The following is a 16,787-nucleotide window of genomic DNA, read 5'->3' as shown; positions in this document are numbered from 1 at the left end:
AGCAGAGGAACGTTGTTGAGGAGGGAGACCCCGGATTGGAGCTGGCCAGGTTGCTGAACCAGGAAAAGTTGAACACGCCCCCAAATCCTAATGATAATGTGACTGTGTACAGATGAAGCTCGACTGATGAGATGATTTTGTCATAAAAAATGATGAGTTCATTAACAGATTTAACAATATCCAGCAATCAAGATATGAATGGCTCGGAAATATTCTGATGTCTTCATTTAAATGACCAGTAAAGATAGCAAATCCCTTTTGGTTGAGGTTGAACGATTCTGAAATTGGGAAATGAGAATTCTGAGGCGATCCAGTTTCTCTTTGGGTAAACGAACTACCATAACGGTATCGAGAGTGATATGCGAGCCATCAATGGCACCAGCACACTGTGGGAACTGGAGTCCTTCACGGGTCACAGATATAAAACTGTTATACAACACTCAGGTCGGGTTATGTTCGGGTCTATACAATTAATGTTAACATCTTACAGAGAATCCCATCTCCATAATGCCAAAAAGTGATGCATTACTATTAAAGAAAGGTGAGTTTTATTGCTAAAGCTTAAAGAGTAAGTAGCAGGGTTCACCACATGTTGCTACAACCGTTTAAATAACGTACCTGTAATTTTTCTTTTCAACTTTTTATTATTTATTTACTTGAGATCTGTCCTCTAAATCACTGCAGGAAGAGCGATGTCTGCTCTAGTGCACTAATAGTGTATGGATTATTGCCCACATTGTCAAACAGGTAACACAGCAATAATGACCCAAAATATTCCGTCTCTGACATGAAGTAAATGTTCCAGGGCCCGAAATATTCGGGCTCGGCTTGAAAGGGTTAAAGTTATAAGTGTAAAAAGTTGTCAGGATGTTAACAATGAAAAGAAAAATTACAGGTACGTTATTTAAACATTTGTAGCAAGACGTGGGGATATAACGCTATATTTTTAAATTAGATGCTACTTACTCTTTCAATTAGATTCACATTCATAAGGTTAAATTAACGGTCAACAACATAAGTTATCATTTTTTATGCTGTTTACTGTTAAAATTATAAAACTTTTTCATTCTGCATTATGTATTACTTAAAATAAATAATCTACTAGTTTACTACTCAGTAAACATTTTACAAAATAGTAATAATAGACTAATATAATAATGATGATGATAATAATAAAAGACTAAAAATAACTAGTACAAAGACTTGTAAAGAGAATGACATTATATTATACTAAAAGTCAATGCCCACACAAAATAACATGGTAAACCATAGTAACATCATTTTATAATCTACTAAACAAATGTGTATTATATCTGCAGATAGAGTACAGGTAATGTAATACTGATTTTTGTCCTTTGAAGCCCAATACAAACATATACCACTGCAATAAAAATGTCTGCTAACTCCTAAGCAGACTTCAAAGCGAGTCTGGAAAACGAAAAAGAACTACAAAGGTTAAAATAATGCTATGCTGAGAGAGAAGAAATGTTTTTTTATGTCTTTGGATATTATTAACCCTTTCAAGCCAGGGAAACATAATCACTAATTACAATGAACATACATTTAAAATAAGCTTTTGCTAAAGGTGTGCATTGTAGAAATTCTCTAATACCAACAGAACAGCTGGTTGAAAAACATATTTCTGGTAATGCCATTGAAGATGTAAGAAATACAGGTGATGTCTCTGTAATGTCTCCCAGCAGATTACTACTTGTAAAACTAGTGAATCTTCCAGTTTGAGTTACACAACAACTTCATAACTCACTTACAGTTGCATTTCTCTTGCTATGCCACACAGTAAAGAATGGTCTTGCTTGTGCCCTCAATCATGCTTTCATTCTGCTCTTACAATTATTTGCTACACTTAGCTGTGTGTTAAATGGGTGTCAAAAAGTTGAAAAGACATCAAGGATAATGGTCTGTCTGGATGAAGGAGAATACAACTAAATCGATTTGTTTAAAAATGTTTAAGAACACTGAAGCTGTGTGTTAGTGTTTAGTTTGGTTAAATCTATGTTTGCTCTTTCTTTTCTCAATGACTTGGCTACTATTTAGTCAAGTTTTTAGTTTTTCTAGTATTGTCATAAAATGAACAATAAACTGCATGTATTATACATCGCAACAGCCATTCAGCATAAAATAATAATTTTATAAATTTATGGTCAACAGTATGACTGTAGGTTGACATATGAACATGGATATTTCAGCTCAAAGCAACACATTAATTAATGTCAGTGAAAAACAGATTTAAACACAGGTTAAGCTGAGTCAGACTCCAATGCAGTGCTAAATATGCAATGACAAAGTGATGGACAGGTGAGTTTTTTAGCTTTTGGTTTTGTGCTGTCATTAAACAGTTGAATTAAACACAGCCTTATCTCAGCAAGAAGCTAATGACACAGATAATTATTATTGAACCTGAAAGATAAAATGCTTGAAAAGTAATGTGTGAAGTTGCGTGATGTTCCCCAACAATTTTACTTATATCACTATCAGCATTTAACAGAATTTTCACCCTTTATAAGACAAAGGAATATGCTACTTTACAAACCCTAAAAAAGCAGCACATGCATTTGTTTTGTAAAGTATGAAAACAGACAGAGATACTATAAAAAAAATTATAATACAGTCAGCCATACAAGTCAAAACAACCCTGAAAAGGTACAAATAAACCAAAATTAAAAACTAAACAAAGTAATAAAATAATGTAAATAGCATTGCCCTAAATAGTGCTTATACAAAGCACATAATAGTTTATCATAGAATCACTCTAGAACTCAAACTAGAATGCTTATGTAATAATATGCTGTTGTGAGTTTTAGTGCTATATTGTTGAAAGACTCTTAACATTGATGAGAAAACACATAATGGGTTAAACATGTTACAAACGAAAGGCCTGCAGCAAACCTACCTTGCCACAAGCAAGCATGCTAACAAGAAAGGGGGAACACACACTTCAATTCTAAAGTCTCTCGAGCTTTGAGCAGTGGAGTTATAAAAAGGATTGGAAAACAGTGAAGTTTTTCATTCTGTTCTTCACATGACCGATGTGCAGTGCTTCTGTTTGGTAAATCAGGTCATTTACAATTTGCTTAAAAAGAATTCACTTAACAAGTATAATGAATTACAATGGCGCTGATAATTATTACTACACAACAAACACAAACTTGCATGTTGTACCTTAATATGTTTATCAATACATAAAGGAACATTTGAATAAAGAAAATCTCAACAAAAGTCCCAGGCAAGGCAAATATTTCCTGCTATTAATATAATTAATTTTCAAGTACAATATTTGACATATTACAGGAGTTACACAATGGTAACATGATATTGGGTACATGGCCAGAAAACTATTGATAACAAGACTTGTCATTCCAACAGTACTGTTATATGATATGAAACTGTGGGCGCTATTCAGAAAACATTTCAGGGTTTTTTTTTTCTTTTTTTGTGCAATTTAAAAGATTATCTAAGATTAAAGAATGTTTTGAAACACAATAATAACTTCAAATGCAGGTTTCATGAATAGCAAAGATTGAACATACAAGTTGTGTAAGTTAAAACGGATAAATGACTGCTAAATAGTATCAGCTCAAATGTAAGCAGGGATGTCTTATTATAAATGAAACCAGTACAGGCACATAGAGGGTCCTTATAATTTGTTAATAAGAGCTAGGTTATGGTGAATTGCATTCTGAAACTTTTATAGGAGGGTAGGAGAGTAAAATAAAATAGAATATTGATGCAAAATACCAAAGTGAATGATGAGTTTGACCATTAATAAAATGTTTACATTGTATCAAACATCACAATGTTAGTTAATTATTTCACATTCACCTGTTATTATAACATTGCAGTTGTGTTTTTCAAGAACGAAACGGTAACGTTTTCAGTTGATGATGCGGTGACCCTCTACAACGCTACCCTTACTCATATCATCGACACTGTTGCCCTGCTTACAACCAGAACCGTCAAGAAACATCGAAACTTCCCATGGTACACCCTCGAACTTCGATTGCTTAAGTCTGCCTGCCGAAAGCTTGAACGCAAGTGGAGGTCGTCTGGACTAACGGTTCACAAGAGAGATTTGGACCGACCATCTCGCGAGCTACATTCCTGATGTTTCCGGCTTACTGTTGAAATCAACTACTGCCACGTGCCCCCTGGACCCCTGGCCGACTAACCTCTGTGCTTCTGATCTTGCTCCCTCCATTATGCACACTCTCAACCTGTGCCTGGATTCTGGCTCGGTTCCTGCTGCCCTTAAGCTTACCTGAGTTACGCCGGTACTCAAAAAGCCCTCCCTCGACCCGGCTGACTCATCTAATTTCCATCCCATCTCCAATCTCCCTTTTCTCTCAAAAACTCTCGAAAGGGCTGTAGCCAGTCAGCTGATGAAACATCTCACGGATACAATTTGCTTGAATCTCTACAGTCTGGCTTCCGGCCGCATCACAGTACTGAAACTGCTCTGCTCCGGATTGTGAATGATCTCCTGCTCAATGCTGATGCTGGAGCTCCCTCTGTGCTTGTCCTCCTTGACCTAACAGCCGCTTTTGACACGATCGATCATGGCATTCTTCTTGACTGCCTTCAGAAGTATGCTGGGACCTCTGAAACCTGTCTCTCCTGGATGTCCTCTTACCTATCCGGATGCATGCAGTCTGTTGTCTATGATGTATGCAGTGGTGTCGCAAACCCAGTCACTTGTGGTGTCCCCCAAGGATCTGTTCTTGGGCACCTTCTCTTCCAATATGTAAATGCTTCCCTTGGGTCAGCTCATCCGCCAACCCAGCCTCATGTTTCACTCCTATGCTGACGACACCCAGCTCTACTTAAAACTCGACCTTGGAAGCCCTTCTGCCATGGTCTGGCTCTCAGCTTGCATTCAAGACATCGAGGCCTGGGTGTCTGCCAACTTTCTTCAGCTGAACACTAGCAAATCTGAACTACTTCTAGTAGGATCTGAAACTCAACTCAAAAGAATCTAAATATAGCTGCCCTGAACCTCGGAAACTGTCTGCTGTTGCCTTCCCCCACAGTACGAAGCCTTGGTGTACTTCTTGACAGCAACCTCTCCTTTGATGCCCACATCTCCTCCGTGGTCAAATCTTCCTTCTACCATCTTCGAAACATCTCCAAAGTCCGTCCCTACCTTTCCCTCTCGGATGCGGAGATACTTTGTCATGCATCTCCTCTCCTCTCGACTCGACTACTGCAAACTCTCTATATGGTCGTCTCCCGGCAAACACCATAAACCGACTGCAGCTAGTCTAGAATGCCGCTGCCAGGATCCTTACCAGATGTAAAAAACGTGATCACATCACCCCTCGTCTTGCCCAGCTGCACTGGCTACCTGTAAAGTTCAGGATTATTTTTAAAATTCTCCTGCTCATCTACAATGCCCTTCATCACACAGGTCCCGAGTACCTCCTCAACCTGCTGACCCGCTATGTCCCTGCCTGCAAGCTGAGGTCCTCCGACTCTGGCCTGCTTGTTATCCCCAAGCAAATGTGCACCACACTTGGAGAACGCTCGTTTAGCTTCGTGGCTCCGACTCTTTAGACCCACCTGTTCTCTCTTGCTTTCCATGCTCTTTAAATCTGGTATCCGCTATTAGCTGCTGTGTTGCTGCTACTATTTCATGTATTATGCACTTTCCACTGTATTTAATGTATTATGCTTTTTTTTTTTTTTTTTACTGTATATCATGTATTATGCATTTCTCTGTATTTAAAGTATAATGAATTTTCTTGTTGTTACTGCATCTTGTAAAGCACTTTGTGATGGTGGTCCACTATGAGGCGCACTATATAAAATAAAGATTGATTAATTGAACAATGCATGTTGTTTTGGTTTCACTTGTTGGAAACAACAATCAAATGACATCTAACTACTGTAGCTTCCCTGTTTTTTTTTACTTTGGGAAGTAGTATAAGTGTATTGCCAGTATATAAAAAACCCCCAAAACATTAAGGTTTACTGTAGCCCCCAAAGTAACTCGAATAACTTCTGACCGCACTCGTCTCTGCAGTTGGTTTTGTAGATGCGCTTAGGGGATATGGCATAAAGTGATTATGTAATGCTTTTGGGCTGCTTAAGGTAAGAAAGTGAATGAGTACAGATACAAAAAAAAAAGGGGTTTCGGATTATAACCAAATGCAATCTGAAACCTGTATAGCACGCGAGGAGTGTATGGTAAACATCTGGTAAAGACTGGTGCAAAATCACCTGGTACAGTGTGACAGATGAACGGACAATCAGCGTACAAGGGTCATCATTTTCTTAATGACCCTAAAAATCTGTTACTCTGGAGAAGATTTCAAGGCGATACATTTTAGTCAGCATGCTACTTTTACAATTCAGGAAACAGCTGACTGTTATTCAATAGAAAAAAAATAAATAATAAACAGCAGAATAAAACAACATGTACTGCTTTGTTGTGATATATAGTGTTTTAAATGTTTTTTAAAAAACATTACTTATTATACAAACATATGTATAATAAGTACTACATTACTTATTCATAATGGCTGTAAGCAGAATGTCCATCATTTTAACTACCCTATCTCTGCTAAACAGCCTCACCTCTAGGTATGCAGACATAGTTGTATGATAGCACTCTTTGACAAGCCCAACTGTTCCATATTTAATTGCTCTTTTTTTAATAAACCAAAGCTCCCCAGCATCATGACCCTTCATTTTAAGCGATGTTTTCCATGCATACTGTACATCTGAGGGTACAAGGAAAGACACTTAGCAGAGAGGGAGTAGATAGTAAAAAGGACTAGCTGCTTCTGACAGTCTCCTGGCATTGCAGGTGCCCCAACATAGGTGGGTATAGGGCCGGGCTGACCGGGGGCCCTGTGATGTCGTGACCCGGAGCAAGGAGACGAGTTCCGGGAGCCAGGTGGGGGTGAATTGACTGGCTTTGGCTTCTCCGTCTTCCATCTCGGCCTTGCGAGCAGCTAGTAGGTGAGGGGGAGTGTCCCAGGTCGGTGTCAATATCTGCTCCAGGAGGCGTGCCTCGTTAACAGCGTCCCGCAGGGTCTTGGGTTCTTGTAACAGGCGGTGTAAGTCACTCGCCGTCACTGCCCCGATGAACGTATTACGCCCCACTTTGTCCTTAACCTTGGCCACTAGTTCGGGGTACAAGTACTGTGATACTTGAAATGTATTTGCTTATAAGTCGCCCTGGATAAGGGTGTCTGCTAAGAAATAAATAATAATAATAATAATAAAGTGTGCTGCGTTAAAGCTAGTAGTACAGCAACAGCTGAGTAACGTAGAGTTAATGTATTCATTTTATTTCTTGAAACTTTATTTCATACAATGTAGTGTGAAAAAAAATACTCACTCTAAAACTAAACATCGCTAAACAAAATATTTCAGACTGTCGTTGCACATCTTTTTTTTTATTTCCTGCAAACTGTAGATAAAACGAGAGGTTTATCTGTTTTGTAGTCTTTTTTTCTGATCTTTGTGATGCCCCGCTTCTTGGACACAATGCCTGTCTCTGCCTTGGAGAGCTGCATCTCCACCATAAAGCCTTGAAGTAAGGCTTTTTTATTATTTTATTTTAATAAAAATGTGATAAACATGCACCCCATGAGGGTGAAGTCAGACAAGGCGGCACAGCTAGTGGTTGCTATGGAAATTATGCTCTGGCAACAACACCCAACCTGCCAAGAACAAATTCCCCTGGTTTACAAAATACTAAGAGATATCTGATACATTAATACAGCTTCAAACCAAATATATTTTGTAAGTCTGTTTTGATAGATCAAATAAAGTTTGATATTCATAATTAAACAACAAGGTTGTGTGAATGCATTGTTTACAGATGAATTACAATATCTATTAATTATTATATTATATTTTAGCATTTGTATTCTTATTTTAGTTTTACATTTAATCTTATGTTTCTATAATTAATAGCAGCTCTATAAACTCATTTTCATTTATACACTTATTTGATTAATTGCATAAGCCATTCAAAATGTTCTAGTCTTAATTTATTAAGACACTAAAATTAAGGGGTATGCACAGTCTTAACTAGGGCTCTTCGTTTATTTTTTTTATTTTTTTTATTTTGGATTACAGAAGAGTAACCCTTGGCTAAAGGAGACATAAGAGCTACTGTGTAAAAGACAATCTCAAATGAAGAAAAAAGCATTGCACTGTCAAAAGTACATTCTGATGCATGTCAAACCTCCAGAGTCTTGAGGTGAGATTTCATTGTTTTTATCATCTGCAGTCACTGAAAAACACCGAAATCCCTTTAGCAAGCATGTCATAATAAAAAAAAGTCAAGTTGATTTTTTTTAAAGAATAATATCACTAGCATGCTACCTTTGTTGTAAACATATGGCTCAACACTTCATGATTAAAAAATATGCAACTATGCGATTGGAAAATAATTCCCAAAAATACACACCAAAGATTACATGTTGTTTGGTTTAATTACTTGACTTACGTTTCTAGTCTCCTGTGAGTGATAGAGCTTTAGGTGTTTGTCAAGCTGTTAAAAACTTCCATCTGCTTTTCCTGGGTAAATAAAACACCTTATCCATCTGAGCCTATGAGTTACATTAATCTATATTCCAAGTTTTGTAGTACAACTACTGAATGAAAGCTCTTGTACCAAAATTGAACAAATATGTATCCAATGCATGACAACTTGTTGCTCCAAATAAGACAGTATAATATTGTGAAAGGCTGGGTATAATAAAGTCACAATCCATTATGCTATCAAGAGAAAATGCTTCCATCAGTCAAATCCATTTTATCAGCAAAATGTTAAATGCAGTACACCTTCTAAAAAAATGATTTCTGAAAAGGAAATATGTATATTTTCCACCACAGCATCATTATATTGTGTAATTACAGGTATAACAAGTGCTTGAAAATCATCCCTATGATTTAGACATTAGTATTTGACATATTGGTCATTACTTGCTAGAAAACTGGCTGTGCCATGTCCCGAGTCGATGGCAAGGGCATTTAATAAAGGACAGGGTCATACTCTACAAGTAGTGATAGATGTCAGGTATTATAACTGGAAAAAAAACTAATAAAATTTGTTTTTAGGTTGTATTTTTGACAAGGTTGCTTAACACTGCATTAAATTCACCTTTTAAAGTGTGCGTCAAGAAGTCTTGCTAGCTAACATACCATTGGTTTTAGAGGGTACAGCCGTCATTCCTCATGCGTAGCAAACTGCTATTCAATACTTGTTCCATGTTTTCCAACAGAGGGATAAACACTGGTGGGATAACAATTGCTCTACTTGGAACCTGATTTGCTGAAATTATAAACCAACTGCGATCGATCGGTTGGAAAAGGGTGAGAAGCTTTCAGAAATATTGATGGACTCCAGTGGTTTGAAACGCAAGACGTGCTCTACAATAATTAAAAGTCTTTAATTGCTCTTGCAAAGAAAGTCTGACTCATACTAACAGAAAACAAAAGTAGCAGGTAGGCTGTATTTTACTTACATTACATAGCTTGGTGTATATCTGTTCTAGCCATTTAGGTGATGCACTGGTGCTGCTACATTAAGCTAAAGAAACAAATAGTTTACAAGGGGCAACTTGAAATATGAGATAAAACCAGATTAGTAACCAATCCACCTAAGCCTTATAGCTCTAATGGGACTGAATCTAGCTCGCTCTATATTTTATACACAGTAAATCAAAGTAATGCTTTATTTTAAATGGGAAGTGTTTAATGGGATGTATCATTTAATAATGTACCCGACTTCTACTTTTTTAAAACAGCATTAGTTCTATCCAAACCTCCCAGCTTCATTACGGCCATGAAAATCACCTTCAAGGTAAAATACACCTCTACTATACAAATGTTAAAAGTCATTATCATTTCCCTTTGAATTAAAGTTTAGACACATGAGCAGCATGGGAAACAGTAAAATAAGTAATTTTCTACATGGATTTTAACCATTAAATATAAAAACTGAAATGTAAGGCTGGTTTCGCAGTCCTCGATTAGCAGACTAGTGCACATTTTTTGTTTAATTCAGTGACTTTGTGTCTTCTTACAACTACTAGTTAACTGTTTGTCACAAGTATTTCTACATATTTTACGATGGATTGTCTTATAGTTGTGTATGACTCACCTATTATACAGAAGAATATCTGGAACCCAAATCTGGTCAGAGGGGAAGCGTAAGTTTTGAACTCCTGGGTATTCAGAATGATTCCAGGTAAGGTATATGTCAGTCCAATACTGTAAACAAGAATGGAACAGATTAATATATGTCTTCATCAAAAATAAATCTAGGTACAGTAGCATCCAATCCTTTCAGAAAATGTTATGATCCGTGATTTAATCCTGAGAATTATGTACACTGATTATTTGGAAAGTATTTTAAAGTTATCCTTTTTAAAACATATATTATATTTAGAACCTCACAATGTTAAAGCTTAGTAAATATGTTGGGCCCATCCAAGTTAAAATTCTTAGGATTTCTAAAGCATTAATTCAAGATCTAGTATTCTTTATCTTCAAACCACAGGTACTGTAAATGCCAATCATGCCGAGTCTTTGAATCAATTTCTTTTTTTTATTTACTTAATGAATATGAATACATTTGGAAATAACAAAGACCGAAACAAGAATACATTACAAATCCAGGATTTGTAATTACTGCCACCAGTAAATGTCTTGACTTTATCCTTCAATTCATTTATATGGTTTGTGGTTTATATTGTCTGTATCTACTCATTAGTCGATGGTGTAGAGCTTGGTTTCTATATTAGGCTGTGTTTCTTGTTTGTTTGTCCCCAGACTGTTTTAAAAAACAGTACATGGTATTGCAGTAAAGCTCCTACTTTGCTCAAGATGACATGCTCTGCTCAAGCTGTGCACAGGTGGGTTGTAAGAAGGGGTACTGCAAAGCTCACATACATGAAGCTTTGGCAAAAATGTAAATTAACCAGGAGACATAACATCTCTTTTCTAAGAAACGTTAGGCAAGAGGTGGCAGCAAATTGATATAATACACACACACTAGACTGTCACAAGTAAGAACATAAGAACATAAGAAAGTTTACAAACAAGAGGAGGCCATTCGGCCCATCTTGCTAGTTTGGTTGTTAGTAGCTTATTAATCCCAGAATCTCATCAAGCAGCTTCTTGAAGGGTCCCAGAAGTGTTTCTGGTCTATTCTTCTTGTGCTATAAGAAACTAGATCCTTTTGCATGGAAGGCATCTATTGCATTGGTGCGCGGCCCTTTGCTGGGACCAGATTCAGCTACGATGTGTTTACCCACTGATGATGACGTAGATGAAAAAATAGGTTGGAAACCCAGTGACATGAAAAAAGAGTACTGGCCCACACCTGTGTTCTGGATGGAGGGGACACCTCTTAAAGTTTCCTGTTGCGATCAAATTGAAATGCATCAAGGAAACAGATATCAATCCAGAACCATTGTTTCTGGTGATTCTTAACAGAGGGGCTAAATGCAGGTCTCTGGTAAACTGTGGATGTGACAAATGCTGGAGAGGGTTGTCAGTGACAAAGTGAAAACCTTGCCCGGCCTGTAGCCATATGATCAAGCACTGCCAAATGCTATTTGAATGTAGTGATCCAGACAATGTGAGAAGAGTCAAATGTGTTGGTTGTGAGACTGATCACACAGTCAAATGGGCTCATTTGGGTAGACTGGAGTGTAAAGAGGGTGTCCCTGCCAAACATATTTAGGTGTCTTGCAGGTTCAAATGAAGGCTGCTGTCACCCACACCTGTGATGTGAAAAGATGGCTGTCCTGGCCAGAATATGAGTGTAAAAGTTTTATTATAACAGAAGAACTGTTAAGTTTGAAAATAAGACAATATAATGCAGGCTGTATTTCATAACTTTAGTATACAGTAGACTTGCTGAATGAATATAATTAATTTGTAACCTCGACTTTGCCTGCTTGTAGCAAAGTGGTATGAGACATGGGTAGACAGAGAAAATGAGTCTTGGCAACCGAAGCGAGATTGATTGGTCGTCAGCAGTTTGAATCTAAGGTCTCTATAATGAGTGATCTTTTAATATTAACTAACGAAAAGTACCTTTTGGTAACAGAAGAGAGGAGTTAATGGTGTAATGTCCATGACCTCAATATAGAAATTAATGAAAACCTGGCAGTAGAAATAAGAAGGCACAATAGTGTGGGGCAGTTTTCATAGATCCAGTAAGAATTTAATACATTTGGGAAAATGCTTACAGTAGAGTTTCATATTAATTAAAACTAACCTTGGCAAGAGAGCAGGTTGTCTGAAACCTGCTTGAATAGGGGATTTTTTAGAAACAGAGAGAGAGGTCAAGCTTAGTTTAAGAATTAAAAAACTAACATGAGACTGTTACATTTAAGTATGTTTTCTATAACCTGGATTTAAATGAAAATAACTGGATCTGCAACTGTAGACTTAGTAGTTTGTCATGAACTCTCTAAACAGTCCTTGTCCAGTATTATTTTGTTAAAATACATCTATACATGAAACAAAGCCAGCCTATTGAAAAGAATGTCTTCTGATGCTAAGAAGGAAATATATTTTAAACCCAGGTTGGAATAATGAAACAGAGTTGGTGTTATATATTAAAAAAACATCCTTATATATATATATATATATATATTATATATATATATATATATATATATATATATATATATATATATATATACACACACACATACAGGTAGTGGACAAAAAAATGGAAACACCAATGTAAAGTCACTTAATAGGGTGTTGGGCCACTATGGTATCCCGCTCTGAGGAGTTCTCGGCGGACTGTTTTTCATGAAACTGGCTGCTCGCATCCCAGGTTGAAATTTGCAATCAATTGATCTGCAGTTGCTTGCCTTTTTGCCTTGCACTTCAAATTAATGCACGGATATCACAATCCGGGAGTATGCGCTTCCGCCCACTGTTGCCCTTTGCTGATGATGTCTTTCCCTCAGAGTTCCATGCCAACATCAGCAAGCTGGGCTGTCTTGGTCTCTGAAGCTCTTGCCAAATGCTCCCCAACAATCACCCCTCTTTCAAAGTCACCGAGGTCTCCTCTTGCAGCCATGCTAGCCATAATTATAGGCAACCAGGCCTGTCCAGCATTTTTATACACGACCCTAAGCATGCTGGGATGTTATTTGCTTAATTAACACATGAGCCACACCCATGTGGAAGCCCTTGTTTTCAATGTACTTGGTGTCCCTCACTTACCCAGGTGTTTCCATTTTTTTTGTCCACCAAGTATATTCTCATTCTCTCTCTCTCTCTCTCTCTCTCTCTCTCTCTCTCTCTCTCTCTCTCTCTCTCTCTCTCTCTCTCTCTCTATATATATATATATATATATATATATATACTTGTATTTTATTCAGTTGTATTCTACTTATCTGAAAGTCAGTTGTAACTGGTAAAAATTCAACTTACTCCACAATGAGTTTTTTTTAAATAAAATTTTAAACGGACTGGAGAGAATGTAAAGCCCGATGGAGAAAACTGCGTGATAGATTTGTGAAGAGCAAGAAAACCCTGAAGTAAAGAGTGGAATCGGAAGCTTGTGGCCACACATTGCTGGGAGTTGCCAGTTTCTTTGTGCAGTGTGACTGCAGGTCTTTCTGTAGGTGTCGCTACATCGCTGTGTATTTTTGCATTGAAGTAATGGTCCAAATCTGTTTAACAAATCGTCAAACCTTTCACCTTTCACCTGTCATTCTAAAAATGTCTTAAACGCATCTCTCTAATTAATGTATAAAATTCTCCCTTACGGATTCTCTGTTGGTTGAGAGGACAGATGTACCTACAAAGAAGTACAAACTCAGCACATCTCCGAAAATGTCAATTTGTCCAATTGTGCCAATCCAGTCTATATTCACAGTATGAACGACAGCTGTGCAGTCAAAAGGGCTGCGACACAATGAGTTCTTCGTACAGCAAATAGTGAAGCTGCACAGCTTTTATAGCTGTCTGCGTCTGATGTATCGTATTCATCTGCGACAGAAGAATGAACCAGCCCTAAGAAGAAAGATATCTGCATTCACTGTCAGTCAGAAATATCTGACTGCGACAACGGTTAACAACTAATTAAAATCTCGGTGGCGACTGACGCAAACAGTCAATATCCTTTAATGAGCAGTACACCATTCCAATTGCTGGAACACAGTACAGTTTCTGAACAGAAAAGCATTTCTAGTCTTTACCATATTACTACATAATGAATGTGATAATAGCATGTCAAGGAAAAGCCTAGCCAAAAATCTAGGTAGTTACAAATGTTCACCATTTCCAGCTTGGTACAATCGATTGCAACTGTTTCAGGGAAATCTATTAATTGTTAAACATCACTCATGGATATGCAGGAAAAAAAAAATATTAGGAAGGAAAATATTAAATGCAGCACCACACTGACCATGGCTTGCTTTCCTAGAACTGCATTATGTTCCATTATAATAAAGAACACAATAAAACCAGTGAAGCACACGTTAATATGGAAAAAGCAGTATCGTGATAAGTTTTTGAATAACTGGGTTATAATACTTGCAAATGAACTATAAGGAAATAAAAAAGGAGCTTACCAACTGCAACCAAGCATTTGTCATCAGCACTTGATTCTTTTCATCCTTAATAAAAAAGAAACAAATTTCATTACAACACTGAAAACGCATATTAAGCTACACTCTACTTGATTAGAAATTTCAGAACTTTCATCCACTAAGCAGGACACTCCATTGAAGGGCAGTACAACATAGTACAATGTCTTGCTTAAAAAAAGGTGAAACTAAAGGAAACGCAACATGTAAAATGTTTACAATAACAGTCAATAAAGGCACAATTTACCAGGCTCTAATCGATGACGTAGTTTACCTTGTCTTACCAACTGTGGCACTTAGGTCTTATCTTCCAGATGCAGTGAACTACCAGATAGTAATGTCCTTTAATGAAAGTCCTATTGCATAATTGATTGAGTTACGGCTAGTTTCACAGACAGCGGTGTATGGTAATATAGTGTTCCGCGTTTTCGGTTTTTATCTTTTAAAAAAAGAATTTTTCACAGTTTATTTTATATATATTAAAATAGGGATAGGGATTAAATAGGGCTTATGCGTTGCCATGAAGATAAAAACATTTAACAAAAGAAATGAATTCACGTGTTGTCGTGCACATTCTGAACTACGCCGTGCATTAGATACTTGTCTGTCTGGTTACCTTTCTAACAAACACACGCGCACAGTTATATAAAATATAATTTCTACAAGTTTTACTACTTAGAATTTATATTTGTGTGTGTGTGTGTGTGTGTGTGTGTGTGTGTGTTTGTGAAACATCTAAAAGTTACATTTCATTAACACTAGAACCGCATTTTACAATACATGTTTTTATTTTGAATATAACCTACAATATTCAATTTTTTAAAATATATCCAAGCCTGTTGACCTGGCAGCCATCAATTCCTTCGTTTTGTACAAGAAATGCACCGCGAAAATATCAGTAGGAGAGATTTAATCTTGAAGCGAGACAGAGCTTCAGCAGAAACATTTCAAATCAGAAAACTGCAGGCTGCAGCAGCTCAACATGGATTCTGTGCTGCGAGTGACACACACGCAAGAGAAATTATATGCTACTTTCGTTTTAGATTAAAAACTAATTTTGTTTTTTGCTCCCGAGTGGCACATCCAGTAAAGGCGCTCCAAGTGGAGTGCAGGATGTCTGGACGTCGCAAGTTCTAGTCCAGGCTTTTCCACAGCCGACCGAGGACTGGAGCTCCCAGGGGGCGGCGCACAATTGGCCGAGCGTCGCCCGGGGAGGGGGGGGGGGGGGGTTAGGTCGGCCAGGGTGTCCTCGGCTCACCGCACACCAGCGGCCCTTGTAGTCTGGCCGGGCGCCTGCGGACTTGCCTGTAAGCTGCCCGAGAGCTGCGTTGTTCTCCGACGCTGTAGCTCTTGAGTGACTTCATGGTGAGTCAGCAGTGTGAAAATAAGGGGTCGCCTGACGGCACACGCTTCGGAGGACAGTGTGTGTTCGTCTTCGCCCTCCCGAGTCAGCGCAGGGGTGGTAGCGATGAGCTGAGCTTAAAAAATAATTGCCCATTCTAAATTGGGAGAAAACAATAAAAAATAATTGGCAACGACTAAATTTATATAAAAAAAAAACCCTTTTGTTTTTACAGTTTTGTATGTGCATAAACCTGTTTACACACTACTTTCTTTTGAAATGTTTATTTTATAGTTTTTCATTTTTTGAAGTAGTGCTTTACATGTGGTAAGTTAGAATATAACAGCTTTTCTGTTTGATTGTTCATTTAAATACGGCGTGTCGGCAGTGCAGATGTTTGGTACGAAGTGTTTGATTAAAACCTTTGAGTTGTATCTGATAGTTTGTCTTTCATTTTAATATTGAAGGTGTTTAAAATGTATCGGCGGTGTATGAGTATAACCGCGGCGGATCTAGTTGAAGTAGTGCATAAATGTACAGTGTGTGTTGGGGGGGGGGGGCTGTTTTGTACGGCCATTCTGCTGGAGATTACGTGATATTAAGTCAGAAGAATTGGATCTTGACTGCTGAAACCTAGTGAGCCACAAGCACTATTCCTGCTCCGGTTTACATGGATTTTTACATCATTTTTATCGTGAGAAAGCGATTGACCCTACACTTAAAGTCGTCCTGCCAAAAGGACATCCTTTTGCTGTTTCGTGATGTATTCGGGTGACAACGTCACAGTCATGACTGTAGAGTCGATTTTCAAGTGCATGTAAACCAAGCCATTGTCAGCGTTAGAC

At 37.7% G+C, this 16,787-nt stretch overlaps 1 protein-coding gene across 1 annotated transcript in view; it reads right to left on the bottom strand.

Annotated features, from left to right (window-relative positions):
• The window catches only part of LOC117409503 (neuronal acetylcholine receptor subunit alpha-7), a 64,577-nt gene that overhangs the window by 25,861 nt on the left and 21,929 nt on the right, over nucleotides 1–16,787 (bottom strand). Inside the window, exons 4-5 of the mRNA XM_059003126.1 lie at nucleotides 14,586–14,630; nucleotides 10,139–10,248 (exon numbers count right to left, since the gene is read on the bottom strand). Of these exons, the coding sequence (XP_058859109.1) occupies nucleotides 10,139–10,248; nucleotides 14,586–14,630 (155 nt within the window). The remainder of the gene's footprint in view (nucleotides 1–10,138; nucleotides 10,249–14,585; nucleotides 14,631–16,787) is intronic.

The sequence above is a fragment of the Acipenser ruthenus genome, chromosome 2 (genome assembly GCF_902713425.1).
Source record: "Acipenser ruthenus chromosome 2, fAciRut3.2 maternal haplotype, whole genome shotgun sequence".
Taxonomy (NCBI): Eukaryota; Metazoa; Chordata; class Actinopteri; order Acipenseriformes; family Acipenseridae; genus Acipenser; species Acipenser ruthenus.
This window is presented reverse-complemented; position numbering and strand designations above follow the sequence as displayed.